General features: G+C 50.8%; 1 protein-coding gene across 1 annotated transcript; it reads left to right on the forward strand.

Annotated features, from left to right (window-relative positions):
• Positions 1-5,148: 5,148 nt before the first annotated feature.
• Positions 5,149-26,271, forward strand: MCM5 (minichromosome maintenance complex component 5). Its single transcript, XM_021668775.2, has 17 exons — positions 5,149-5,231; positions 5,447-5,621; positions 8,612-8,738; positions 8,819-8,947; positions 10,321-10,493; positions 10,771-10,926; positions 12,843-13,009; positions 14,648-14,819; positions 16,118-16,229; positions 18,047-18,190; positions 18,665-18,730; positions 19,159-19,335; positions 20,314-20,426; positions 22,410-22,538; positions 23,830-23,972; positions 24,996-25,123; positions 25,924-26,271. Exons 2-17 carry the CDS (start codon positions 5,455-5,457, stop codon positions 26,023-26,025), a joined length of 2,205 nt encoding a protein of 734 aa, XP_021524450.2. The 5' UTR covers positions 5,149-5,231; positions 5,447-5,454; the 3' UTR covers positions 26,026-26,271.
• Positions 26,272-27,797: the final 1,526 nt, after the last annotated feature.

The following is a 27,797-nucleotide window of genomic DNA, read 5'->3' on the forward strand; positions in this document are numbered from 1 at the left end:
ACTTGAAGTATTTTTCATGGGCTTTGTTATTCTTGGGGAGCTGACCATATCCTCACTGTTTTCTTGTGTGCTCAGTAGAAGAGGTGGTGATGGGGGGTTGGCAGGAGCGAGTCTGTTTGAGAATACGGGAGGTGAGCTTTAAGCAGCTGATTGCGAATCTTTGTGCTGAACCCTGCTTGATGCAAGACTCGCCTTTATGGAGGATGGGGCTGCCCCATTTGGCTGAAATGACAAGATTCTGGGGCAAAATTTGTATTTTCTGTTCAGTGACTATTAGGGACTGGAGTGAAATTCTTGGGTTCAAATTCCTGCTACACCATTTTGAGATTAGTCACTTAACCTCTGGGGTTCCATTTTATTACTGGTGACATGAATATAGTAATATCTAACTCACCTGTCTGTCGTGAGAAGCAAATGACATCCATGTGAAATGCCAACACCGTACGTTGTTAGCTCCTATGATGCAAAGGAGACCAGTGTTTTGTGATTCTTGTACTGTGGGAGTCAGTTCATCTATGTCATCTCTATGTTGAGGGGGTGTTTTGGGTGAGGTCTTCCTAAGAAAAAAATATCAAAAAAGAAAAAAAAAAAAAGAGGGGGTGTTACCACTATTTGAGGGTCAGGATGGATTTCATTGAGGTCTGTCCAGCTCTAAAACCCAAGCCCTTCCTACTGCCTTAAGTCAAGAAAATACTCAATATGTAGCCTCCCAATCTGGGAGAGTGAAAAACCTTTCACTGAAGGTGTCCTGGGCAGAGCATGGGACAAGATTTTTTTTTCTTTTTTTTTTGAGATGGTCTGGCTTTGTTGCCCACACTGGAGTGCAGTGATTCAACCTTGGCTCACTGCAACCACCGCCTCTTGGGCTTAAGCCATCCTCCAGCCTCAGCCTGGGACTACAAGTGCATGCCACCATGCCCAGCTAAGTTTTGTATTTTTTTGTAGAGATGGAGTTTCACTATGTTGCCCAGTCTGATCTAAACTCCTGAACTAAAGTGATCCTTCCACTTTGGCCTCACCAAGTGCTAGGATTACAAGAGTGAGTCACTGTACCTAGCCAGTGTTTCTTTCTGGTGTTTTGTTTTGTTTTGAGACATTAGTCTCGCTCTTGTTGCCCAGGCTAGAGTGCAATGGCACGATCTCAGCTCCCTGCAACCTCAATCTCTCGGGTTCAAGCGACTCTCCTGCCTCAGCCTCCTGAGTAGTTGGGATTACAGGCATGCACCACCATGCCTGGCCAATTTTTGTATTTTTAGTAAAGATGGAGTTTCTCCATGTTGGTCAGGTTGGTCTCGAACTCTCAACCTCAGGTGATCTCCCCCACCTCAGCCTCCCAAAGTGCTGGGAGGATTACAGGCGTGAGCCACCATGCCTGGCCTTTTTTTTTTTTTTTGATATGGAGTCTCGTTCTGTCACCCAGGCTGGAATGCAGTGGAGTGATGTCAGGTCACTGCAACATCTGCCACCCAGGTTCAAGCGATTCTCCTTCCTCAGCCTCCAAGTACCTGGGATTATAAGCATCTGCCACAGTGCCTGGCTAATTTTTGTAGTTTTAGTAGAGATGTGGTTTCACCATCTTGGCCAGGCTGGTCTTGAACTCCTGACCTCATGATCCACCTGCCTCAGCTTCCCAAAGTGCTGGGATTACAGGCGTGAGCCATTGCGCCTGGCCAAGGTGTTTCTTTATATGACCAGTACCTGAGGACTGGGAGTCAGGAGACCTTTGTTCCTAGTCTCACTATGCCACTTCAAGGCTCATTTTGTTCATTGGCAAAATGAGAACACCACACATACCTCTCAAAGCCGGTGGGAGGATCCAGTGGTGCCCAAACAAGAGTCTATGCATGGTGGGATCAGAATTACTTGGAGATACTTAACCTTGGAATCTAGGACTCCACACTGAGAGATCCTAATTCTGGAGACCTAGGATGGGGCTCTAGAATTGGTATTTATGAAAAGTGCCTTAGGAGATTCCAATGTGCACCCAGGGCCAGGAACATGTATGGTCATGTATGCAAAGCACAGGCATTCAAATCACAAGGGAGGCCAGGTGCCGTGGCTCACGCCTGTAATCCCAACACTTTGAGAGGCTGAGGCAGGCAGATTCCAGGCCAGGAGTTCAAGACCAGCCTGGCCAACATGGTGAAAACCCGTCTACTAAAACCACAAAATTAGCTGGGAGTGGTGATGCACACTTGTAATCCCAGCTACTCTAGAGGCTGAGGCAGGAGAATCACTTGAATCCAGGAGGCAGAGGTTGTAGTGAGCCAAGATCCCACCAATGCACTCCAGCCTGGGCAACAGAGCAAGACTCCATCTCAAAAAAACAAAACAAAAACCAAATAGCAGCTGGGACTCTCCTGCCCTGGGCCCAGTTTCCTTATCTGTGAAAAGGGCATAGATTGGATATTCATTGTACTGAAAAAGAAAGGAAGGAAGAGGGGAGAGAAGAGAGAGAAACTATCTCAAATTCTACTAATAGGAGAATGGCGGAATGATTTTTTTCCTATCAATTGTCAAACAAAGCCAGACACTAGTTAAAGTGGTAAGGACAGATTTTAATCAGTAATGACTATTGCAATAGGGAAGAGTCCAGTATGAACTAAACTCAGATTTAATTTGTACAGAGGTGAATGGATATTTTAAAGGGAGATTGACCAGAGTGGGCAATATGGTAAAATCCCATCTCTACAAATGAATAAATAAAGTAGCCGGGCGTGGTGGTGAAGTTGAGGTGGGAGGATCACATTAGCCTGGGAGGTCAAAGCTGCAGTGAGCTGTGATTGCACCACTGCACTCCAGCATTGGCAACAGAGTGAGACCCTGTCTCAAAAAAATGCAAAATAAAAAAAAGGAAGTTTGAGGGAGGAAGGTGTGGGCAAGTGATTAGTAGAGTCAGCGAAGTGAAAGATTACAAAAGGTTAGTCAGTGTAAATGCAGTGAGGCTAGCTGTGTCTGCCAGTTGGCAATGATCAAAGTTAGAATTTTTGCCTCCCATAGAGACTAGGAGACAGAGGTCACATTGTCACTGGTTGCCTGGAATGAACCGTAAACATTTATTATTGAGTTTTCTCAGGCAGGCACCTTAGCAGGGGTTGGCTAGAGTCATTTTAGAGATGTTAGCAGCTGTTAGAAACAGTTGGTGTTTGTTTAAGTCTTTTTTTTTTTCTTTTTAGAGATAAGTCTCGCTCTGTCGCTCAGGCTGAAGTCCAGTGGCGCAATCAAAACTCACTGCAGTGGCCAGAAGTGGTGGCTCACGCCTGTAATCCAAGCACTTTGGAGGCCAAGGTGGGCTGATGACCTGAGGTCAGGAGTTCAAGACCAGCCTGACCAACATGGTGAAACCCCGTCTTTATAAAAAAGAAAGAAAGAAAGAAAGAAAAAACTGACTGCAGTCTCAAACTCCTGGACTCAAGCCATCCTCCCACCTTGGCCTCTTGATTAGCTAGGATTACAGGTTTGCTCCACTATGCCCAGCTAATTAAAAAAAAAATTTCAGGCTGGGCACAGTGGCTCACATCTGTAATCCCAGCACTTTGCGAGGCTGGGGCGGTCACGAGTTCGAGACCAGGTGGCTAACGTGGTGAAACCCTGTCTCTACTAAAAATACAAAAAATTAGCTGGGCGTGGTGACATACGCCTGTAACCGCTACTTGGGAGGCTGAGGCAGGATAATTGCTTGAACCCGGGAGGCAAAGGTTGCAGTGAGCTGAGATCCTGCAGTTGCACTCCAGCCTGGGCAACAGAGCGAGACTCTGTCTCAAAAAAAAAAAGAAATTATAAAAAAATTTCTAGACAGGCGGGATTTTGCTATGTTGCCCAGGCTGGTCTCAAGCTCCTGGGCTCAAGGGATCCTCTCATCTTGGCCTCCTGAAGTGCTGAGATTACAGGCATGAGCCACGGTGCCTGTAGATCAAGGTTGACGCTTAGAAGGGAGCCCAGAGGAACCAGGCTAGAGTTCCGTCAAGGAAAGAGTCTTTGTCACCATAGTACCTAAAATTAAGTAGCTGTTAAACAGAATGAGGCCAGGCATGTGGCTCATGCCTGTAATTCTAGCACTTTGGGAGGCGAGGCTAGCACATCACTTGAGGTCAGGAGTTCGAGACCAGTGTGGGAAACATGGTGAAACCCTGTCTCTACTAAAAATACAATTACCTGGGCTTGGTGGTGGACACCTGTAATCTCAGCTACTCAGGAGGCTGAGGCAGAATTGCTTCAACCCAGGAGGCAGAGGTTGCAGTGAGCTGAGATTGGACCACTGCACTCCATGCTGGGCGACAAAGTGAGACTCTGTCTCAATAAATAAATAAATAAAAGCAGTGTGTTATGGAGAGAGAACCTGGGTTGGGGACGTGGGTGAGCCGCGCGGGAATCGCCCTGTCTCGCCACCTGCTGGAGGCCAGGACTCCTCAGAGCCTCAGGCCAGAGGACCCGTCCCAACAGACAAGCGGATACTCCTCAGGGCACGGTCTCCCACGGCGCAATGGGCACCTGGACCCAATCATTTCTCAACTTTCTAGTTTTTTCTCCCTATGGCTATGAAAGGGGAAGGCTTAAGAAAAGCACGCAGGCCCGGCCCGGTGACTCACGCCAGTAGTCCCAGTGTTTTGGGACGCGAAGGCGGGAGAGTCACTTGAGAGAAGGGGTTTGAGACCTGGGCAAGATGGTGAGACTCCGTCTTGACAAAATATCTTAACAAAATCATGCACGCCTGTGGTCCCAGCTACACGCGAGGCTGAGACGGAAAGATCGTTTGAGCCCAAGAGGTCGAGGCTACAGTGAGCCGTGATGGCGCCACTGCATCCATCCTCGGCGACAGAGCGAGACCATGTCTTAGGAAAAAAAAAAAAAGAAGAAGAAACAAACAAAAAAAAGCATATAAAGGCGCTATCCGCCAGCTCACCCCTCCGCCATCTTTGCGCCCGCCCTGTCCTGCGCCGCCGCTTCTTTCCCAGTCAGAAGTTTCGCGCCAAATTGTTCCACACACAAAATGGAGCCCGGAAGGAGGCGAGGTCTTGCGCCTTGCAGCCAATCATCTTCGGCAGCCAATCCGACAGGCGGGGCGGGAGGGGATCAGAACAGTCCAATCGCTGGCCGCGAGGCTCCGGCGAACCAATGGGAGCGCAGCTACAGTGGCGTCGGAACGCCGCCTCTAGATTTTCCCGCGAAAGTCGGCGATTGAGCGTGGAGGTTCTTGTCTACCCTGGTTTGTCAAGTGCGGGAAACCAGAGGTGAGGCCGGTGGGACTGGGGCCTGGGGGCCACCAGGCACCTGCATTTCAGGGCGTAGTTGGAGTGGGACAGGGGTTTCTCGGGAACTGGGGTTGGAGTCAGGGAGGGCAGCCGGGGTCCTCTGGCTCCGCACTCAGGGCGGGGACCCAGGGGTCGGAGGGGAGGGGGTGCCAGGCACTGCCCCAACATGTTCTGGTCGTTTGTTCCCATGCCAGGCGCAGTCATGTCGGGATTCGACGATCCTGGCATTTTCTACAGCGACAGCTTCGGAGGGGACGCCGCGGCCGACGAGGGGCAGGCCCGCAAATCGCAGCTGCAGAGACGCTTCAAGGAGTTCCTGCGGCAGTACCGAGTGGGCACCGACCGCACGGGCTTCACCTTCAAATACAGGTGCGGCTTGCAGGACAGAGGCGGCTCCTGCGGGTCGGGGGCTCGCAGTTCCAGTGTGGCCACACACGCCGCCACCGTCCTGCTAGAGTCCTGGACAGTCAGAGCACAGATGGGCCCAGACAGGGGAAGGAGCCGGTCCTGGGTCACAGGGCTCATCCCGGTGGCCTTACCGCTTGGTATAAGGCTTTGTGTATTTTTTTTTTTAACTTTTATTTCTTTATTTTTTTTAAAGATGGGGTTTCACCATGTTGGTCAGGCTGGTCTTGAACTCCCGACCTCAGGTGATCCACCCGCCTTGGCCTCCAAAGTGCTTGGATTACAGGCGTGAGCCACTACGCCCGGCCCTTTTATTTTTTTTTTTTTGAGACCCAGCCTTGCTCTGTTGCCCAGGCTGGAGTGCAGTGACGTGATCTCTGCTTACTGCGACCTCCGCCTCCCAGGTTCAAGTGATCCTCGTGCCTCAACCTCCTGAATAGCTGGGACTACAGGCCTCTGCCACCATGCCCGGCCAATTTTTTGTAATTTTAGTAGAGATGGGGTTTAGCCATGTTGGTGAGGCTGGTCTTGAATTCCTGACCTCAAGTGAATCAGCCGCCCCAGTCTCCCAAAGTGCTGGAATTACAGGCGTGTGCCACCATTCCTCGGCTGCTTTGTGTATTTTATATATACCTGGAGTTAACTGGGTGAGTCACCTGTTGAGTGGGCCACCATCAACCCAGGTAGTGCCACTTGGACCCTTTGGTTCTTTATCCAGATCTTGTTCCTGTTCATCTGTTTCCTTTCATCCTTCTGTGTCCTGTCTGAGACCTTGTGAACTCAAGTTCCCTGTAGGTGTAAAAGGTGGAGATGACAGTTAGGATTCACTTCACTTTGCTCATTCATTTATTCATACCAGTCTTGCACCTTCATTGATTGAGCACCTGCTGCCTGCCAGACTGTTCTGGGTGCTGGGCTGCAGCGCTGAAGCTGGACCCGGCTCCTGCTTCTAGTGGATTATATGACCTGTGACATCATGAGAATCTTCATAGGCCCGGCTTCTATCCCTGAGACCTTAAAATGCAGAGAACATGAGGTTGCAGACTCAGCATTGGGCCCGAGCAATTACTAGCTGAGTGACTTCAGATGTCATCGTCTCTGGGCCTCACCAGGCCAGAAATATGTAAAGCCATTCCGGCTTTCACTTACTCATACAGCAGCTGATATTGACCACCTGTGTGCCAGGCACTGAGACACAAAGATGAAAAGACTTACTTCTTGCCCTAGAGTAGCTCGTGAGTCGTGAAGACCGAAAGATGACTTCTATGGTGATCATTTCCTCTGCAGAGGAAGGTGAAAGGACTTAGGGAAGTTTTCCAGGGGTGCTGAAGTTTGAGGTGACGTTTGAGCTAAGGGAAGAGTTGCAGGTGTAGAAAGCATTCTGTCTAGGTAGGAGCAATTGCTTGTGTAGAGGTGTGGGGCATCCTCAGAGCAAGGGGCTTTCAGTGCCAGCCTGGTCATTTGATTGGCTCCTGGACATAAGGGAGATGGGGATCAGGCCTGTGATACTGCGAGGATGGGGAGCTGCCTGTGCATTGGTCAGTGGTCTCCAAATGTGTTCTTGGAACAGTATTCTCATGGATGCTCTGCTAAGTATCTAGGTTAGATGCAGCAGCGCATGTCTGTAATTCTAGCACCTTTGGGAGGCTGATGCCAGTGGGTCTTTGGAGCCCAGGAGTTCAAGACCTGGCTGGGTAACATAGTGAAACCCAGTCTGTCTGTCTCTCTCTCTCTCTCTCTCTCTCTCTCTCTCTCTCTCTATATATATATATATATATATATATATTTTTTTTTTTTTTTTTTTTTTTGACATAGTCTTGCTCTGTCACTAGGCTGGAGTGCAGTTGCTCACCTCCGCCTCCCGGGTTCAAGTGATTCTCCTGCCTCAGCCTCCCGAGTAGCTAATTTTTGTATTTTTAGTAGAGATGGGGTTTCACCATGTTGGCCAGGATGATCTCAATCTCTTGACCTCGTGATCTGCTCTCCTGGGCCTTCCAAAGTGCTGGGATTACAGGCGTGAGCCACCGCACCTGGCTACCTGGTCTCTATTTAAAAAAAAAACAGAGGCTGACTAGAGGTTGATAAGACAGATGTGGTTTCTGCTGCTTTAGCGCCTCCAAGTTTTATTTGTGTGGGTGCTTTTTTTTTTTTTGAGATGGAGTCCTGCTATGTTGCCCAAGCTTGAGTGCAGTGACCTCAGCTCACTGCAACCTCTGCCTCCCGAGTTCAAGTGATTCTCCTGCCTCAGTTCCCTGAGTAGCTGGGATTATAGGTGCCTGCCACCACACCCGGCTAGGTTTTTTTTGTATTTTTAGTAGAGACAGTTTCTCCATGTTGGCGAGAATGGTACCTTTTTTTTTTTTTTTTGACACAGAGTCTTGCTCTGTCGCCCAGGCTGGAGTGCACTGGCAAGATCTCTGCTCACTGCAGTTTCCACCTCTAGGGTTCAGGCAGTTCCCACGCCTCAGTAGCTGGGACTACAGGTGTACACTACCATGCCCAGCATCTTTGTGTTTTTAGTAGAGACACGCTTTTGCCATGTTGGCCAGGGTGGTGTCGAAGTGCTGGGATCACAGGCGTGAGCCACCGCGCCCGGCCCCAGGTTTGAAGTGTGTGCTTTGTTTGTCTCCAAGACTCAGTTAAAGGCTCTGAGGAGTCCTTCAGTGACAGAACTGGGTTGCTGTTTTGTGCACACTGGCCTGATCTTGTGGATCCCTTCCATGGAGATTTCTTTAGGGCGCACCTGTGTCAGCAGTGAGTAGCCTCTGCAGGGTTAAATAATGGGATGACCTGGAATTAGATGTGTGTTTGGGAAGAAGAATGGTGAGGTCGTGGTGGCTGTGGTGTGGGCAGATTCAGGGGTGCAGGCACACCTCAGCCAAAAAAATTTTTTCGTTGTTGGTTTCCTCTTCTCTGCACCCTTCCTGCCCTACCCTGCCACATGCCCACTCCAGGGATGAACTCAAGCGGCATTACAACCTTGGGGAGTACTGGATTGAGGTGGAGATGGAGGATCTGGCCAGCTTTGATGAAGACCTGGCCGACTACTTGTACAAGCAGCCAGCCGAGCACCTGCAGCTGGTGAGTGGGACCCCACCTCTGAGCTCCCCAGGGCTGCTTTGCCCCAGTTACTAACAGCTTGTGCCCTTCCCTTTCTCTAGCTGGAGGAAGCTGCCAAGGAGGTGGCTGATGAGATCACCCGGCCCCGGCCTGCTGGTGAGGAGGTGCTCCAGGACATCCAGGTCATGCTGAAGTCGGACGCCAGCCCTTCCAGCATTCGTAGCCTGAAGGTGGGTCCACTGAGAAGCCAGTTGGAGGGTGGCAGTGGCTGCTGCATGGGCTTTGGATACAGGCAGACCTGAGTGCTAGCTGTGTGACCTTGAACCAGGCACTTGACCTTTCTGAACCTGTCTCTTCCTGGTGACAAAAGGAACTTTCCTTGCTTTTTGCTTTTTATTATAAAAAATTACCCAAAAGCAGAGAATAGTATAATGAACCCCATACAGCTTCACATAGATTTAATAATTAACATTTTGCATTGTTTGCTATTTTGTCCTTTTCATTTTTTGCTAAAGAATAAAGTAAGTTCACACATGGTGGCTCATGCCTCTAATCTTAGCACTTTGGGAGGCTGAGGCAGGAAGATTACCTGAGGCCAGAATTTTGAGACTCTGACTCTACTAAAGAAGTCTGATACATCATATAATTTCATCTGAAACTGTTTTGCCATGTATTTCTAAAAGATGAAGAATCTTTTTTTTCTTGAGATGGAGTCTTGCTCTGTCACCCAGACTGGAGTGCAGTGGCACTATCTCAGTTCACTGCAACCTCCACCTTGTGGGTTCAAGCAATTCTTCTGCCTCAGCCTCCCGAGTAGCTGGGATTACAGGCCTGTGCCACCACACACAGCTAAATTTTGTACTTTTAGTAGAGATGGGGTTTCACCATGTTGGCCAGGCTGGTCTCAAACTCCTGACCTCAGGTGATCCGCCTGCCTTGGCCTCCCAAAGTGCTGGGATTACAGGCGTGAGCCATCGTACCTGATCTTTGAAGAACCTTTTTTCTTTTTTCTTTTCACGTAATCAAAACATGAAAAACGCAATCATGTGAAGAATCATTTTTTAAAGCAGAGCTACAATAACATCACACTTAAAAGTTAATCTTATTGCCTTATTGTCCAATGTGGAAATAGTCATTAAGATGGGGAAACTGAGGCTCAAAGAGGGGTGACTGAGAGAGAAGGCTCCATAGCAGGTTTTGACAGAGCTTGAACATGGGCCGCTGTCCCCCAGGTTTGTTCTCTGTGTGGTATTGTACAGGCCTGTGGATGTTGCCATCAGAGCTAGGGTTTAGGTCTCTCTCCTGGCTCGTGCCACTTTGTAGTGAAATGTACTTTGTGTATCTCTTGCCCCCTCCTGCATTGTGCTGCAAGGTCCTTAAAAGCAAGACCTGTGCCTGAGGCTCCTCTTAATCCCCAGGTCCATGTAGCCTGGCATTGGGTTGATGCTCTGGAAGCAGTTTTTGAGCCAAACAGAAGAGCTGTGCCCCTCCCTGCAGCTCTGTGCCCACCTTCTCCAGGCCCCTGCCCAGGACATTTACTGGCACATCTCAGGTGTGTCCTGGCTCCCCTTAACCAGCAAACCTCCCGATGGCTCTGTTACAGTCAGACATGATGTCACATCTGGTGAAGATCCCCGGCATCATCATTGCAGCCTCAGCGGTCCGTGCCAAGGCCACCCGCATCTCTATCCAGTGCCGCAGCTGCCGAAACACCCTCACCAACATTGTCATGCGCCCTGGCCTGGAGGGCTATGCCCTGCCCAGGAAGTGCAACACGTGAGTGTGTGGCCAAAAGGGACTGTGGGAGGTGACCTGAGTGGAGATCAGAAAGATGAGAATAAGCAGCATCGCCTGCAGCTGCCTCTAGAGACCCACTGGGTCTAATCCAGTGCTAGGTCTGTCAGAGTTGCCTTTCTTTAGGGCTTATCTCCAGCTTTTCCAGGAGACTCCATAAATTGCTGCTGGCAGCGTCTCTGCTGACTCCTGGGATGATTGAGCCCTGCCTTTGGATTCTCAAGGTGGCTTTGGTGACTTTTTCCTTAACCCTGTACAGAGATCAGGCTGGGCGCCCCAAGTGCCCACTGGACCCATATTTCATCATGCCCGACAAATGCAGATGCGTGGACTTCCAGACCCTGAAGCTGCAGGAGCTGCCTGATGCAGTTCCCCACGGTGAGATGCCCAGACACATGCAGCTGTACTGCGACAGGTGAGGCAGACTGGCCTGGAGGTGGGCATCTATGAGGGTGGGTGTCCCAGCTATGGCCCTAACCCAAGTGTTGGGAGTGGGTCTTCTGGAACAGGGTGAGTGAGGTGGAGAACGTGGCCAGTTGCAGAGCACTTGCTCTGTGCCTACTGCTTCCATAAGTTCCTCTCATCTTTCTGTGATCTGCAGGAGCGCGTCAACCACATTTTGCAGATGAGGAAATGTAATTTGGAGAGGGTAAATGATTTCCTGTGTGGAGGACAGCCGGGCTTTCAGCCTGTGTCTGTTGCTTTTCAAAGTCTATGTTCTTTTGTGATAAGAGGCCCAAGATGCACAGCTAGACAACCAATAATTGGGAAAGCCTCTTCCCAGCCTGACACCCCACCTCCTACCCCTGGCTTTCTGTTAAGATTCTGCTGAACAGCCATGGTGACCTATGCCTATAATCCCGGCACTTGGAGAGGCTGAGACAGGAGGATTGCTTGAGGCCAGGAGTTCAAGACCAACCTGGGCAACACAGTGAGGCCCTATATCTAAAAAAAATTTTTTTTCCAATTAGCTGGGTGTTGGGGCGGATGCTTATAGTCTCAGCTACTTGGGAGGCTGAAGTGGGAGAATCACGTGAGCCCAGGAGGTTGAGGTTGCAGTGAGCTGAGATCGCACCATTGCATTGCAATCACACCATTGCACTCCAGCCTGGGCAATAGAGGGGGACCCTGTCTCAAAAAGGAAGAAAAAAGATTCTATGGAGGGGGAGAGGGTTTGGAGCCGGGACCTGGGCCCGGGCCTCTCATAGTAACCTGGGTGGAAGGTTTTGAGGTCTTTGATTAGGGTTCTAACCCGGGCTTGCATATCCTGAAATTGCATGCATGTTCTGAGGAGAGTGGATCCATAGCTTCTGTTAACTTCATTAGTGGCAATAGAGTGTGTAGGAGTTAGGCTCTTGCTCTCTTGGGCAAGTTCTGTGACTTTGTCCAGCTTCAGTTTTCTCATTAGTAAAATGGGGATATGGACACTGCTTAATCTCTCAGAGGGCTGCTTGAAAATGCATATCAAGTGTTTAGCACCATTCCTTCATGCACATTACGTACTCGGGATGTATGATTTTTCCAAGCAGTTCATGAATCCTGAAAACTTACAGAGTGGGTATGGGAAGAGGGGAGTTGGAGGCTCATGGAATATTAACAGTGATGGTGATGGTCTTTTCTGGAGCTGTGACACCTGATGGTATAAAGCACTTCTGTGTCTGCTGCCTCACCTGACTCCACAACAGCAGAGGCAGGTCACTTTATCATCCCCCTAGGCTCAGAGACGTGCAGTGACTTCTTTGAGGTCACACAGCTACTAAGTTTCCCTCCACCCCACACTGGCTCTGACTGAGGGACTTGGAGACTCCCCTATTTCAACATCTCATTTTTAAAAGAGGAAATGAAAAGCCAGAGGCAAAACATTCACAGAGCCATGAAGAGGCAAAAAGGGCGGGTGACTCCTCAAGGAGGCTGAAGGGCATGATGAGGAAGTCCTGCTCTGAGAGGCTAAAGGGTGCCACACAGCAAGCCTGACAGCAGACACATGGAGCTGGGGCTTTTGGAGGGCTCTGTGGGCTGGCACTAAGCTTCCTTCTAAACCAGCGTACAAGTGAGTTATCGAGTTCAGCGAGAGTCAGGCTACCACCTGCCTTTCTGTTTGGCTGACACCATTGGCAACACCATCCTCTAAGCAGCTGAGCATGGGCTGGTGATGAGAGGGAGAGAGGCCATTCTCTGGGCCCCACAGGGATGGAGCCAGCTCAGCATGTGGTGGTACCTGTGGCAAAAATACTGAGGTGGACCCTGAGTGTCGTGGGGATGGGTGGGATCAGAGACTTGCTGTCCCAGTTAGAATCTCACCTTTTCTCCTTTCTCCTATCCTCATCTCAGGTACCTGTGTGACAAGGTTGTCCCTGGGAACAGGGTTACCATCATGGGCATCTACTCTATCAAGAAGTTTGGCCTGACCTCCAGCAGGGGCCGTGACAGGGTGGGCGTGGGCATCCGAAGCTCCTACATCCGTGTCCTGGGCATCCAGGTGGACACAGATGGCTCTGGTGAGTTGGCTTTAGGGTCCTGGCTCAGCCCTGCCAAAAGGCTGTGCTTGCACACTTCTGGTAGCAGGCAGCTCATTACTTCACGAGGTAGCCCAGGATATCCTTGTGTTGCTCTTGTCGTTAGAATGTTCATTTTTATGTTAAGTGATCCCTGAAACTTCCACATGTTGGTTCTAGCTGTGGCTCCTGGGCAGGGGTGTCTGCCTAAGTGCAGGATTAAGACAGAAGGACTCAGGTCAAATCACTGGGGAATAACTGAATGTCACATCTTCACATCTGTGCTAGCAGTTGCAAGAGAAGTGAAATGTGGGGTTCCAGGCAGGAGGTGTCTAGTGCTTAGTTGGAGAAATAAGAAAACTGAGAGCCCTGGGGACATGTGGGTAAAGTGGCAGCAGATGTGGGCCATGCAATTCTAAGGAGGTACTAAAGGAGGTCAGAGAAGGAGGAGGTGTGGGCTGGGCCTTGGGGAAGGCTTTCTGGAAGGAGGGGAATCTGAGCTGGGCTTTGAAGAGTAGTGGGCATGGAAGAATTTCCAGGCAGGAGAGGATGGCAGGAGCAGGTGAAGACCCCAGCCTGGGCAAGTTGCTGAGTGGCTGGAGGGTGAGTGGGAGTCCAGGGGATGAGGGATCAGGCCGTGTAAGAGGCTTTGAGTGCCCAGATGGGGAGCTCCTACTTACACCTGAGGGCAGCAGGGGCCTCTTTGAGGGTTTTCAGGTTTGTTTTGGCCCTCTGGCTGCAGTGAATTGATTTGGAGGGGTGGCTTCCCCAGGGCTCCGTTCATGGCCCACATTTACACAAACTACCTAGATTATTGCGACTTAAAAACCACTGATGGGCAAGTAGCTCTCACATTTCCATTTCTAGCCTGGGCATCTCCCCATGTTCCAGACTTTAATAACCACCTGCTGACTTGCTGTGTTCACTTAGACATCGAAAGGCACCTGAAAGTTTACATGGCTGAGGCTAAGCTCCCCTTTCCCCACGCTCAGACTGGCTTCTCTCAGTCTTCCCATCTCCACCCTTTCAGTTGTTCAGACAGAAACCCCCAAGTCATCCTTGATGCCCTTTTCTCTCATCCCCCACATCTAATCAGTCAGCAACTCTGGCCGGCTCCACCTTCAAAACGTGTCCAGGATCTGACCACTTCTCACACTCCCTGCCTGCTCTGAGCCCTCATCGGCCCTCCCTGGATCACCCTGACCACTTCTCACCCTCCCCGCCTACTCTGAGCCCTCGTTGGCCCTCCCTGGGTCTCCCTGGATCACTGTTAGTCCTCCCCAGTGTCCATTTCCACCTTGCCCCTACCCTCTCTGTTCTACAGCAGCCAGTGAGCGATGCTGTCATGACCAATACACTAGATCACTCCTGGGCTCTAAGGGGAGACTTTCCAGTGGTTTCCAAGGTCCTGTGCCATTTGGCCCTTGGTTTCCTCAGAACCCCCTGCCTACTTCCCTTCACTCTTTGGAGCACACCAGGCCCACGCTTGATGGCTTGAGAGCTGGGATCTCTTAGACAGGTTGTGTTGTCCTGGCCCTAAGGACTTTGCCCTCTGAGAGGTCCCTGAGCTGGTGCCAGGAGGGGCAGTGGGCTGGAGGAGGTGCTCTTGCACTCACTCATGTGCTTACTTTGTCTACTCAGGCCGCAGCTTTGCTGGGGCCGTGAGCCCGCAGGAGGAGGAGGAGTTCCGTCGTCTGGCCGCCCTCCCCAATGTCTATGAGGTCATCTCCAAAAGCATTGCTCCCTCCATCTTTGGAGGCACAGACATGAAGAAGGCCATTGCCTGCCTGCTCTTTGGGGGATCCCGCAAGAGGTAGGGGGCCTGAGTTCCCTGGGGTTTGGGGAGAGGGCTGGTGATGGGGTTCACAGTAGGACAATTAGTGGATAATCAGGAGTGGGTATTCTTTTTTTGTGTTTCCTGACCCCTAAGTCTGCCAGGCACCTTTGCCAGCCCCCAGGCTTGTCATCAGCTGGCTGGTGGCTGATCTGTGTACCTGTTACAGCGATGCCCTGACCTTGGCTAGAGGGTGGACTGGGGACCTGGCAAGTGCAGTGGGAGAGCACTGAGCTTGGTCATGCAGGTCTCAGCTCCACTGCATATCGACTGTACAACCTGGAGTGAGAGTCACTTTTTTTGAACCCAAGTTTCCAATGAATGCAATAGTTAAAAATCTGACTTTTTTTTTTTTTTTTGAGATGGCGTCTTGCCCAGGCTGGAGTGCAGTGGCGCGATCTCGACTCACTGCAACCTCTGCCTCCCAGGTTCCAGTGGTCCTCCTGCCTCAGTCCCTCTCTGGTAGCTGGGATTACAGGCATGCACCACCATGCCTGGCCAATTTTTGTATTTTTAGTAGAGATGGGGTTTTGCCATGGTGGCCAGGCTGGTCTCAAACTCCAGACGTTAGGTAATCCTCTCGCCTCGGCCTCCCAAAGTGCTGGGATTACAGGCATGAGCCACCGTGCCTGTTGAAGAACCTGACTCTTAAAGGACATAATGTGTCCTTTTGAAACTAAAATAATAGAGTTATAGACAGTAGCAGTGATATTATTAGCAGTTACCATTTACTGTGTTCTTCCTTATGCACAGGCATTCTTCTAAATGCTTTATGTGTCTGAAGACCAGTCAGTCCTCACAGTAACCTGTTGAGAACGCAGCTATTGTGCCCATTTTATAGATGAGGGAATTGAGGCATAGAGAGCTAAAGGGACTTGCTCCCCAGCACATGCAGGGGAGCCAGGAGCCTGCCGTCATGGCACTTGTTCTGCCACACAATGCACAGCCCACGGGCAACTCCCTGTCTTTTTCCAGCTGGGAGGAACGTTACTCAGATGCTAGGTGTGCCTAAGCATAGCTGTAAGAGCCATTTCCTTTAACACTTCTCTCCTGGGAGGCAAGCTCTGTCCTCATTGCTAGGCAAGACCTACCATGGTTTGGGAGCTGCAGAGCTGGGTAGGAACATGGGTCTCAGGCCACAGCCCCTACATTCCTGCCAACTCTGAGGCCCATGATAGTTGAGGGAGTCAACTGCCAGCCCACCAATCTGGTGACTGGATGTCACATGCTATGCCCTCATGGGTTCTCACGTTGTCCATCTACCCTTCCTCCCCCAGGCTCCCTGATGGACTTACTCGCCGAGGAGACATCAACCTGCTGATGCTAGGGGACCCTGGGACAGCCAAGTCCCAGCTTCTGAAGTTTGTGGAGAAGTGTTCTCCCATTGGGGTGAGTGGCCTGGGATACCTTCTCCACCTTGGCTTGCAGGGAGGAAGGCTGCAGGGCAGGGCCTCTGGGTCCCCAGGACACCTGTGGTGGGCTGGCTCACCCAGAATCTCTTCCTCGTTTCTCTTGGCTGTGGTCAGGTTAGCCGAGGAGATGGGAGGAAGAAGGGAGCCAACAGGTGTATGTGGGTTTGGGGCAGGGGCGAGTATGCTGGACTGAGAGGATGGGGTTTGGGTCTCAGCCTGGCCAGTAATTGGCTGTGGGCTTTGAGTAAGTCACCCGATCTCCCTTAGCATCAGTTTATCCATTTGCTGAATAATGACATTGTTATCAGTAACAGCTTAAATCAGCCTGTGCATGGTGGTTCATGCCTATAATACCAGCACTTTGAGAGGCCGAGGTAGGCAGATTGCTTGAGCTCAGGAGTTTGAGACCAGCCTGGGCAACAAGGTGAAACTCTGTCTCTACCCAAAATACAAAATAATTAGCCAGGTGTGGTGGTGTGCACCTGTGGTCCCAGCTACTTGTGAGGCTGAGGTGGGAGGATCACTTAAGCACAGGACTGGGAGGTTGCAGTGAGCCAAGATTGTGCCACTGCACTCCAGCCTGGGTGACAGAGTGACCCCCTGTTTCAGAAAATAATAATAATAGCTAAAATGAAGGGCCAGGCACTGCTTGAAGTCCTTTGCATGTATTTACTTAGTCCTTACCTCAACTCTGTGGTAGGTACAATTATCCCTGTCTTATGGGTGAGGAAACTTGGGTACAGAATGGGTAAGTGTCTTGCCCAAGGTCTCACTGCTGGTAAGCGCTAGAGCAGGATGTGATTGAACCCAAGTGTCTGATGAGTTGGGTCTTCTGCTGCATTGGTGAATGGGTCTGTGGGGATCAGAGCCAGAGAGGGTCTGACTTTTATCCATGTGTCAGGGTTGTACAGGGCAAGATGGTGGTCTTTCGATAGATAGGAAGTGTGCCAAATTTACCACACTGGCACTGTCCAATGGAAATATGTGAGCTGTAAATGCAGCCCATGTATGTCTTCTTAGATAGCCACATTAAGAAAGTAAAAAGTAGCTGGGTGTGGTGGTGTGCATGCCTGTAGTCCCAGCTACTTGGGAGGCTGAGGTGGGAGGATCACTTGAGCCCAGGAGTTTGAGACCAGCTTGGGCAATATAACCAAGACCCTGTTTCAATTTAAAAGGAAGAAGAGGAAAGAAAAAAGGAAAAACAGGTGAAGTTAATTCTCATAGTAAATTCTGTTTAACTCGATATATCTAAAATCTCATTTCAGTACGTTGATATGTAGATTATTGAGATACTTTACATTCTTATGAGCCCTGAGTCTTTGAAGTCATGAGTGTTTTGCACTTAAGGACATTTCAGTTAGGACATCTCAGCCCCCAGTTTCAGGGGCCTAATGGCGGTATGTGGCATGCAGGTCTATATAGAGACAACAAGGGACCCACGATGGGGGCAGTCTTTTCCTGGGAGTCAGGAGTCCTCATCGTAGCCCTGAGGCTGACTCCTCTTCTCTGGGCCTCAGTTTGCTCATCTGTGAGCTGGGCCCCACAGGACTGTATCACAGCGTTGTGGTGGGGCTCAGGTGAGTCATGGATGTGATGCCCTCAGCAGGGAGAACATCTGGGCACACCGAGGCCCAAGGCAGCCTCCCTTTACAGAGGGAGAAGCAATATTCTGTACCCTACAGCCAGCTTTGATGTGTGTCCTTGGGCAAATCACAACCTCAGTGGGTCTTTTTGATTTACTGGGGCCAAAGCATGGAGTCGTTATTGGGCACTGACACCTCCCCACTCCCCCAGGTTTACACGTCTGGGAAAGGGAGCAGCGCAGCCGGACTGACAGCCTCGGTGATGAGGGACCCTTCGTCCCGGAATTTCATCATGGAAGGTGGAGCCATGGTCCTGGCTGATGGTGGGGTCGTCTGTATTGACGAGTTTGACAAGGTGAGTCTGATGAGGTGGGTAGTAGCCAAAAGGGGGTGGCACCAGGGTATGTGACCTCCTGTGCTCAGCCAACATAAATCACCTCTGACTTGGGAGACATGTTTTCAATCCCTGGGCCTGTCGCTCTAGGGTAACGATGGGAAGTTGCTTAACCTCTGAAGCGTCAGTTTCCATATCTGAAGAGTGTCGAGAAGACAGGCAAGCCCACACTGTTGTTACCATGATTAGAGGTGACCTGGTTGCTGCCATTGGCCTTGCATGGAGCTGGTATTCAGGAGTTGAGGCTGCTGTTAGTTTTCCTGCTGCCACTGCTCCCTGCTTCCTCACTTCAGTAAGTCTGATGACATTTCTCTCTTCCACTTAGATGCGAGAAGATGACCGTGTGGCAATCCATGAAGCCATGGAGCAGCAGCTGCCACTGCTCCCTGCTTCCTCACTTCAGTAAGTCTGATGACATTTCTCTCTTCCACTTAGATGCGAGAAGATGACCGTGTGGCAATCCATGAAGCCATGGAGCAGCAGACCATCTCTATTGCCAAGGTGAGTAGCCTCCGTGGAGAGCTCCCCCTGCAGCAGCCTGGCCCAGCCATCCTCAGGCTACCCTGATTGGCTTTGGCTGAGACCAAGTTCTCTTTGCCCATGCCTAGAATCCTAGAACGGGTGTGTGTGTGTGTGTGTGTGTGTGTAAGCGTATGTAAGAAGGCATCTCCCAGGTTCTCTTTGCCCAGGCCTAGAATAGTGTGTGTGTGTGTGTGTGTGTGTGTGTGTGTGTGTGTTGCCCAGGCCTAGAATCGCATGTGTGTGTGTGTGGGAGTATGAGTATGTATTGCCCAGGCCTAGAATTGTGTTTACGCGTGTGCACGCGCATGCATAACTGTGTAAGTGTGTGTGTGTGTATGTAAGAAAGAAGGCATCTCCCAGGGCTCTTTGCCATCTCCTCCCCCTTCTCATCCTCTGTCACCTCTTAGGCTGGGATCACCACCACCCTGAACTCTCGCTGCTCCGTTCTGGCTGCTGCCAACTCAGTGTTCGGCCGCTGGGATGAGACGAAGGGGGAGGACAACATTGACTTCATGCCCACCATCTTGTCGCGCTTCGATATGATCTTCATTGTCAAGGATGAGCACAATGAGGAGAGGGATGTGGTGCGTCCAGGGCCAGGGCTGAGGGCCATGGGGCCTGGCTCCAGGCGAGCTTGTGATTGTCTGGAAGGAAAATGGAGAACAAGGGCCTTGGCTGGTGAAGTCCTAACTGTCAGGCTGTGAAGTTGGGGAGCATGTGAGAGGGTATTTGTTGGGGACTGCAGAGGATTGAAGTAGGGGTCTGGAGTCCTGTGGCCTGGCTCTGCCTCTGCTGTGAGTGATAAACTGTGTGACTGGAGCTAAATCAGTTTCTCCATGGGCCTCAGTCCCTTATATATGAAACAGAGGAGTTGACATTGGGTTATAAGTAATAGAACCTCAGTTCTGGTTAGTAAATTTTTCAACGAAAAGAATAGAGTGGTTTATAGAATTGAGAAGTCCAGCAGCTTAAGGCCCAGGTATATCTGGATTCTCAAACAACTCTGTCTCTGCCTTTCTGTTCTGCTTCCCTTGGTGGAATCTTTGTACTTGGGCAGCTGTTCCTCTTGTGGTGGCAAAGACAAAATAAGATTTTGTCTTATTAGCTTATAGCTTAATAGCCCCCAGGAAAGAGGCGCCCCTTTTCCAGTGCTTCTAGCAAAAGTCCCAGATAGACTCCTGTTGGTATGGGTAGATCAATGTCCATCCTCGAAGCAGATACACGCCCCAAGTTGGGGTGGACAGGCTGAACCCCACCCCTTTATGGACCAGGGCAGAGGAGCAAGGAGCATTAAGTTCTCTCTAAAGGAGAATCCAGATGCTGTCATCAGAATGAGGGTCTGGTGCTGAGCAAACAGGATGAGCATGCCTGATATCTCAGCACCCTTTCTGGATCTGTGTTGCTAGTGTCCCATGAGCTTTTTCTGCCTATTCTAACTCAGGGTTGGGACTTAGGCTTGGGAGGGCCTGTGGGATGACCCTGTGACCCCTCTGCCCCCTTTCCCCGCTTTCCCCCCTCTCCCCCCTCTCCCCCCTCTTCCCCCTCTTCCCCCTTTCCCCCAGATGCTGGCCAAGCATGTCATTACTCTGCACGTGAGTGCACTGACACAGACACAGGCCGTGGAGGGCGAGATCGACCTGGCCAAGCTGAAGAAGTTTATTGCTTACTGCCGAGCGTGAGTCCTGGACACAGGCCCATGGGGGTGAGGTTGCCCAGCTTCCCTGGGTGGGAGAGAACCCAGTCCCCTGATCCTGCACCTCCTCATGAAGAACAGCCCAGATGTGGCTGTTCTGAGGTCTTCAGCTCTACTGAAGCTATTCTGCTCCCTTCTCACCTTGCACAGCTCACTGGCTCTTGGCTTCAGTTTTCCCATCTTCACACCAAGGAGGTGGGATTTAGATGGTCTTGAAGACCTCCTCAAGTCTGACATGCAGGGAGGCAGTGAAGTGTGGACATGGTGGACATGGGCTCCGGGTCATACCTGCCCTCACTGTATGACTCTGGGCAAGTTGGTTGGCCTCTCTGAGCCTTGATTTCCCCAGACTGATGTTTCCTAAGATTTTTGTAAGGATTACATAAGATGATGAGTAAGTGTTTGGCATAGCCCTGCTCTAGGTAAATAAATACTCAGTGAATGGTAGCTGCAACTTTATTGTTCTCCCAGATTGTTAATAACAATAATTACATACGTAGTACTGGCCTGGTGCAGTGGCTCATGCCTATAATCCCAGCACTTTGGGAGGCCAAGGTGGGTGGATCACTTGAAGTCAGGAGTTCGAGACCAGCCTGGCCAACATGGGGAAACCCCATGTCTACTAAAAATACAAAAATTAGTCGGGTGTGGTGGTGGACACCTATAGTCCCAGCTACTTGGGAGGCTGAGGCAGGAGAATCGCTTGAACCCAGGAGGCAGAGGTTGTGGTGAGCTGAGATCATGCCACTGGGCAACACAGCAGACTTTGTCTCAAAAAAAAAAAAAAAAAAATATATATATATATACACACACACACACACACACACACACACACACACACTACTTTCTTTGTTCCAGGCATTATTCTGAATATTATTCAGTACTTTCTATATGAATAAATTGTAACCTTCCCCAAAACCTACCAGGTTAGGTGTGCTATTATTCCCTTCATGGATGGGGAAGCGGAGGCAAAGGAAGTTAAGTAACTTGTCCAAAGTCACGTGTCAGGTAGTGGAGCCAGGATGTGAACCCAGTTGCCTGCCTCCAGAGGCTATGCTGTTAACCACAGTGCTTAGATTTTTGTCATACAGCACCTTGGTGATCTTTTGAAGGAGCTAAAACCCAGGGGTCGAGGGCACTCTGAGTTCACTGCTGGTGGGGGGCTGGTTGGTCCCTGATTCAGCCTTTCTGTAGAGCCCAGTCTTGAGAGGCTTGGGCCCACAGCTGTGAGTCAGGGAGCCCTGGATTCTAATCTTACCTCTGCACTAAGTCCCCAGGTAGGCTTGGGGAGTGCCCTCCCTCCCTTTGGGCCTCAGTCTCCACATCCTTAGGATGGTTGAGCTAAGGCTTTCCCTACATCAGTGATTGTCAGTTGGCCTGGGGGCTGGAGGGGAAGGGATGGGATGGGGTAGATGCTGATCAGATTTCCCCACACCTCCCCTCCCAGAAGAGTCTGAGGTGCTCCCAGCCCTTGGACTGCAATCACTGCCAAGCCGCCTGTGGGTGTCATCAGCTTGTCCTGTCTTAAGATGTGTTGGGGTGGAGGAATTTGAGACTGTGTCACCCAGTGGTCCTCCATGCTGCTGTGATTGTGCCATTGTTAATTACGTGTGTGGGGACAATGCCGTCGTTAATTACAGTATGGGGAACATTGTGGCAAGATACCACACAATGTCCAACAGTGGGGAAGGGGCGGTTTTCACCCTGCAGGTGTGGCCTGGCTCTTCTTCACCTGTTTTCTAACAGGCATCCATATTTCTCTCCAGTATTGATCTTTGTGGCAGCTGCCCAGAGCCAAATTTCCCTTATATCTCTTCTGATGGTCGCCCCCCGGCCCATGTGAGTGGGCAGCTGTGTTGTGGTGGGAAAGTGCCTGTCCGTAAGCTGGCAGAGGGCTGGGGGAAAGGGTAGGCACCCTGAGAGTCCCTCCTGGCCTCACACCAGCCACTCCCCACTGTCCTGTAGGAGATGCGGCCCCCGGCTGTCAGCAGAGGCCGCAGAGAAGCTGAAGAACCGCTACATCATCATGCGGAGCGGAGCCCGTCAGCATGAGAGGGACATTGACCGTCGCTCCAGCATCCCCATCACTGTGCGGTGAGCAGGCGGGCAGGGCTGGGCCAGGGCAAATGGGCCTTGCTTTACAAAGCAGGGTGTGCCTAGCAACCAGGGGCAGTGGTCCATACTTTTTACCTGGCACAGGCCTGTAGTAGCTCTGGGCAGCAGGAGTCCCTTTGGAGCATAAGCTATGACCTCCTTGATCTCATTGATGATCCGTATTTCTTGGTTTAAGGCTGGGCAAACCTGGACCCCTCTTGTCTGAATTTGGACTGGCTTCTCCCATTGTAGGAAGCCTGAGGGAAGGACCCAGGCCTGGGAGTCAAGAGACTTGGGTCCTAGCCTCTAGCCCACTGTGTGACTATGGGGAAATTACATTTCTTCTCTGGCCTCAGTGTTTTTAGCTCCTAACTCTGTTAATTGTTGACTTTATAGTCAGTACAGTGGGTAAGAGCCGGGATTTACCTGATTTGAATCCTGCCTCCGGCACTAACTAGTTGGAAATGGATTTGGCTATATGTAATGGTAAATCCAAATCAAGTAGCTTAAAGAAATGGGAAGTCGATTTCTGTCTTCTGTAGCACTGTCTGGAGGAAGATGGTATGGGACTGGTGTGAGGACTCCTCAAGCTCCCCCTTACTCTTAGTCCATGATGGCTGCTGGAACTTCAGCCATCACCTCCAGGCAGCAGGAGAGGAAAGAAAAGAGGGGTTCCCTTTTTAAGGACACTTGATGAAATTCCCACACAATGCTTGGACTTACTGGCCACAGTTTGATCACACAAGTACAACATGGTGCAAAAGATGCCTGGGATGTGTCTTTTAGTGGATTGCTGTGTGCCAGACTAAAAATTAGGGTTCCAAGCTAGGTGCAATGGCCTACGCTTGTAATCTTAGCACTTTGGGAGGATGAGGCAGGAGGATTGCTTGAGGCCAGGAGTTTGAGACCAGCCTGGGCAACATAGCGAGGCTCCTATTTCTAGAAAAAGTAAGTAATTAACCAGGCATGGTGGTGTGTATCTGCGGACCCAGTTACTCAGGTGGCTGAGGCGGAAGGATCACTGGAGCCCAGGCGTTCAAGGCTGCAGTAAGCTATGATCATGCCACTACACTCCAGCCTGGACAAAGAGCAAGACCTTGTCTTAAAAAAAAAAAAAAAAAAAAAATCGCAGTGCTATGACTAAGCTTAAAAAGGAGATGGATTATGGGGACAGCTAGCACTCTCCATCACAGTCTTACCACTTTGGGCAAGCACCTCCTGGTAATGGGGTGGCTAGGGAGGAAGGGAGTAGTGGGCTGAGGCCACTCTGAGCATGCTGTTACCCCCACAGGCAGCTGGAGGCCATTGTGCGAATCGCTGAAGCCCTCAGCAAGATGAAGCTGCAGCCCTTCGCCTCAGAGGCAGATGTGGAGGAGGCCCTGCGGCTCTTCCAGGTGTCCACGTTGGATGCTGCCTTGTCCGGTACCCTGTCAGGTGAGCAGGTGCTGGAACATGGTCTCAGTGGAACTGGGTTCCCTGGCTCGGAGTTCTGTGGGCAGGGCTCTGGGACGCTGGGGGCCTGCAGTATGTGTGTTGCTTCTTTGAGTTTGCCGAGGAGGGGATGCCAGGCGAGGAGCTGCATGAAGTAGAATATGTGGCTCCTGGGGGAGGAGCTGCTCAGGTGGAGGCAGCGCTAAGTGTCAGTTTCCCCAGGAGGGAGCAGGTTTGGTGCATTTAAGTGGGGAAGCACTGGGTGAAGAATGGGGTGAGTGGGGGCTGTTCCTCTTGTCCCCCTTGGTGAAGACTCTGCCTCTGCCCTGGAGACACTTCTTGTCACATGGGACATTTGCTAGTGGAGGCCTCTGGGATGCTGCAGGCACAGAGTGCAGGGGTGATCTGGAGTGGTGATCATTTGAGTTGGGTCTTGTAGGCTGTGTAGGAGTTTGCCTCACAGACTCTGCTCTCAGTGGCTTCTTGACCATGAGGCCGCCATCTCCGTAGCTGGAACACCAAGGCCTCTGCAGCAGTAATTGGAAGTCAGGAGCCTCCTGGTTGTCAAGGGCTCCTCAGGGCACCTCGTAAGTGTGTCCAGGGCAGCCAGCCCTCCCTCGTGGGTCACTGACAGGCCCCTTCCAGCTCGCTGTCTCTCATCTGCTCCAGCAACAAAAGTTGTGCTGTGGCTTCCAGGGACCCGCAGGACCTGGTCCCTAGTGACACTCTGGCCACATCTCTGTTGCTCTGGGCCCCAGGCTGCTTTTTGAATGAGACAGGTGTGTTCCTGCCTCTGTGCCTTTGTGCTCGGCCTGGAGTATCCTCACATGTGTGCCATGTCCTGTCTCCTGTCAGGTCTGTATCGTGCCAGCACACTAGGTGCCCTTTTCTGATGCATTCTTCAAGGCTTGGCTCAGGCTATTCTTCCTTGGGCTAGAGGCTGTCTCTCTCCAAGAATTCCCATTGTGGGCACACTGGGGTCCCAGCACCTCTGACCCCGGCTGCCTCACTTCTCAACGCTCACAGGGGTGGAGGGCTTCACCAGCCAGGAGGACCAGGAGATGCTGAGCCGCATCGAGAAGCAGCTCAAGCGCCGCTTTGCCATTGGCTCCCAGGTGTCTGAGCACAGCATCATCAAGGACTTCACCAAGCAGGTGAGCCTGCCATGGAGTGGGGATGTGAGCCTGCATGGGGTGCAGGGGTTCTGCTGGTTCCTACCAACGCAGCACTGGTGTCTTACTCAGCAGACAGGCCCTGAATGGGGGTAGGATGGACCTTTCTCAGACCTTTTCTAGCCATCATTCCTTCCCTAGGGACGTCTTCATCAGGAGCAGGGGAGGGGTATTTTTCTGTCCCATGAAGGGGAGGGGAGAAGAGAGGTGGTTGGGATCTGGTGGAACCCCACACAGGCTCCCCACAGCCTTTCCCATCTGTTTGTTGCCCTGTTGCCTGGCATTTCATGGAGTGGGAAGGGGCAGAGCTACTAGCTCACTGAGGAGGGTGCTGTTGGCCCCATAGAGAGGAGATGGGATTTTCTAGATGCTCTGGAGAACCTGTCACCTTTAAACTCTCAGGAGCAATCCTAGTTTCCTGTCTCTGCTCTCTGTCTTGAACATCATCTCATTTTGATTCAGGGTGGTTATATGTAATGAGTGGTATCGTGCCTATTCTATAGGTGAGCAGACTGAGGCTTAGAGAGAGGGTTAGAGCTTCAGTTCTAGAGTCAGATGGACTTAAGTCTCAGCTCTACCACTTAATTGCTGTGACCTTGAGCAGATGGCTTAGCCTCTATGTGCCTTAGTGTCTGGTACACAGTAGACACTTGGGAAGTGTGGGCCTTTCTTTAGGTCAAAGGAGCCTGGGTATAAAGTTCACTGTGAGCCTGGGGATGTATGAGCTCTGCTGGGGTCCCCTTGGGCAGCATGCACCTTCATCCAGCCATGTACTCCCACAGAAATACCCAGAACATGCCATCCTCAAGGTGCTGCAGCTCATGCTGCGGCGGGGCGAGATCCAGCATCGCATGCAGCGCAAGGTTCTCTACCGCCTCAAGTGAGTTGTGGCCTCATTGGACTCGTGGACTTGCCCACGCCTCAGGCCCCTCCTGCCACTGTCTGCCATTGAGAATGCTGCTTTGTTCTCTGCCGCCCCACTGCTGTCCTCGGACTTCCCATGCACCCTCCTTTCTGCCCCAGAGGGAGGAGCTGTAGTGTCCTGCCGCCTCTGGGTCACTTGCCTCCAGTGCAGTTCTGAGAAGTGTGCTTTTGGCATCTGTTAATAATAAAGCCACAGTGTGTTTGGGTATCTGTGGGTTTCCTGAAGCCTCCATCAGGAGGTTTCCTGTCACCTCCATCGTGTCCTCACAGCAGGGTAAGTGTGGGGGAACAGGGTCTGGAGCCAGACAGACCTGGGTGTCTGACTTGGATCTGCCACTAAGACATCTGGGCAAGTCATGTGACTTGAGTGCTCTGTTTCTGAATCTGTTTAATGGGGCTCATAAAGCCAGTCCCTTGATGCTGGGAATCCAGTGAGATCCAGGGAGTAGGGAAGTGCTTCGCAAATTGTGTGAGTCTGATCTGCCTCACCTGTTCCCCGGCAACTTATTGGGGGGCAGAGAGAGGGTGCAGCAGTCAGACTGCCTGAATTCGTTGAACCTCTCCGTGTCTTAGTTTCCTCATCTGTAAGCAGGCTGACACTAGCACCTGCTTCACAGGGTTGTGCTTAGGGTCAGTGAGCAGTGGTTAGTGAAGTGAGTGTAGTGACCCACCAGTCAGGAACTAGGACTCCAGCCAGTTCTTCCCTCGTGGGCCACGTGTAACTGTGTGGCCTTGGGCAAGACAGTTCACTTTTCTGTGCCTGAGTTTATGAGTAAACTGGAGAGAGGCTATTCCTCACCCTGAATTGTGAGAATTGAATGACAGAAGGCACTAGTGACAGCGGTGTTGGAGGAAAGAGTGTCACCAGTGCCTTGGTCACTTTGTCTAACTTGAGAAAGTCACTCTGAATTCGGTATGTTTTGTTTTTAAAAAAACTAGGATTCATAACATTAAATAGAAATCAATGAAATAGGCTGGGCACGGTGGCTAACGCCAGTAATCCCAGAACTTTGGGAGGCCTAAGTGGGCAGATCACCTGAGGTCAGGAGTTCAAGACCACCCTGGCCAACATGGTGAAACCCAGTCTCTATTAAAAATACAAAAAATTAGACAGGCGTGGTGGTGGGTGCCTGTAATCCCAGCTACTTGGCAGGCTGCGGCAGAGAATTGCTTGGACCCAGGAAGCAGAGGTTGCAGGGACCTGAGGTCATGCCACTGTACTCCAGCCTGGGTGACAGAGTGAGACTCCATCTTAAAAAAAAAACAAAACACAGAAACCAATGAAATAAAATATTTGATATTTAAAATCCATTCAGAAATATAAGGTGTCAAGCAAAACATGAGTTTGGAAATCTGTGAAGCTTTCTAATTATTAGATAAGGTATTTAGAAGTAATTGCCATGTAAAAATGACAAAGAGCTTGAAGTAAGGTTATCTGATTTTTCTAAAAATACAAGAAAGCTTGGTGCATCTATCTGTGTGGTCATTGTTGAATCACAAGTGTACTTTTGTGCAGAAAATTCCTGCAGCTCAAAGCCCTTTCTGACTCCATACTATTCCGGGAAATGGAGAGATGAGAGGAGCTAAATTGGCTTTCCTCTGACTCACTCGTGTTCAAAGCCCGTTTCTTTTCTGATAATTTTGAGAGTGTCTGGAACAGCTTTTGTTTTCTTGGTGAGATGGCAACCTTACTGGGTGCACTGTGGGTTTTGCGTTCAGGGCTGCATCTCCG

This window comes from Aotus nancymaae, unplaced genomic scaffold, assembly GCF_030222135.1.
Source record: "Aotus nancymaae isolate 86718 unplaced genomic scaffold, 86718_ANA_hifiasm-v0.15.2.pri h1tg000076l, whole genome shotgun sequence".
In the NCBI taxonomy this organism is placed as follows: Eukaryota; Metazoa; Chordata; class Mammalia; order Primates; family Aotidae; genus Aotus; species Aotus nancymaae.

Bases quoted from the DNA above. Each gene is read 5' to 3' on its own strand.
- MCM5 (XM_021668775.2), top strand. From the start codon at position 5,455: ATGTCGGGATTCGACGATCCTGGCATTTTCTACAGCGACAGCTTCGGA. The intron at 5,622-8,611 runs GTGCGGCTTGCA...TGCCCACTCCAG, and splicing joins GGCTTCACCTTCAAATACAG to GGATGAACTCAAGCGGCATT. The intron at 8,948-10,320 runs GTGGGTCCACTG...GCTCTGTTACAG, and splicing joins CCAGCATTCGTAGCCTGAAG to TCAGACATGATGTCACATCT.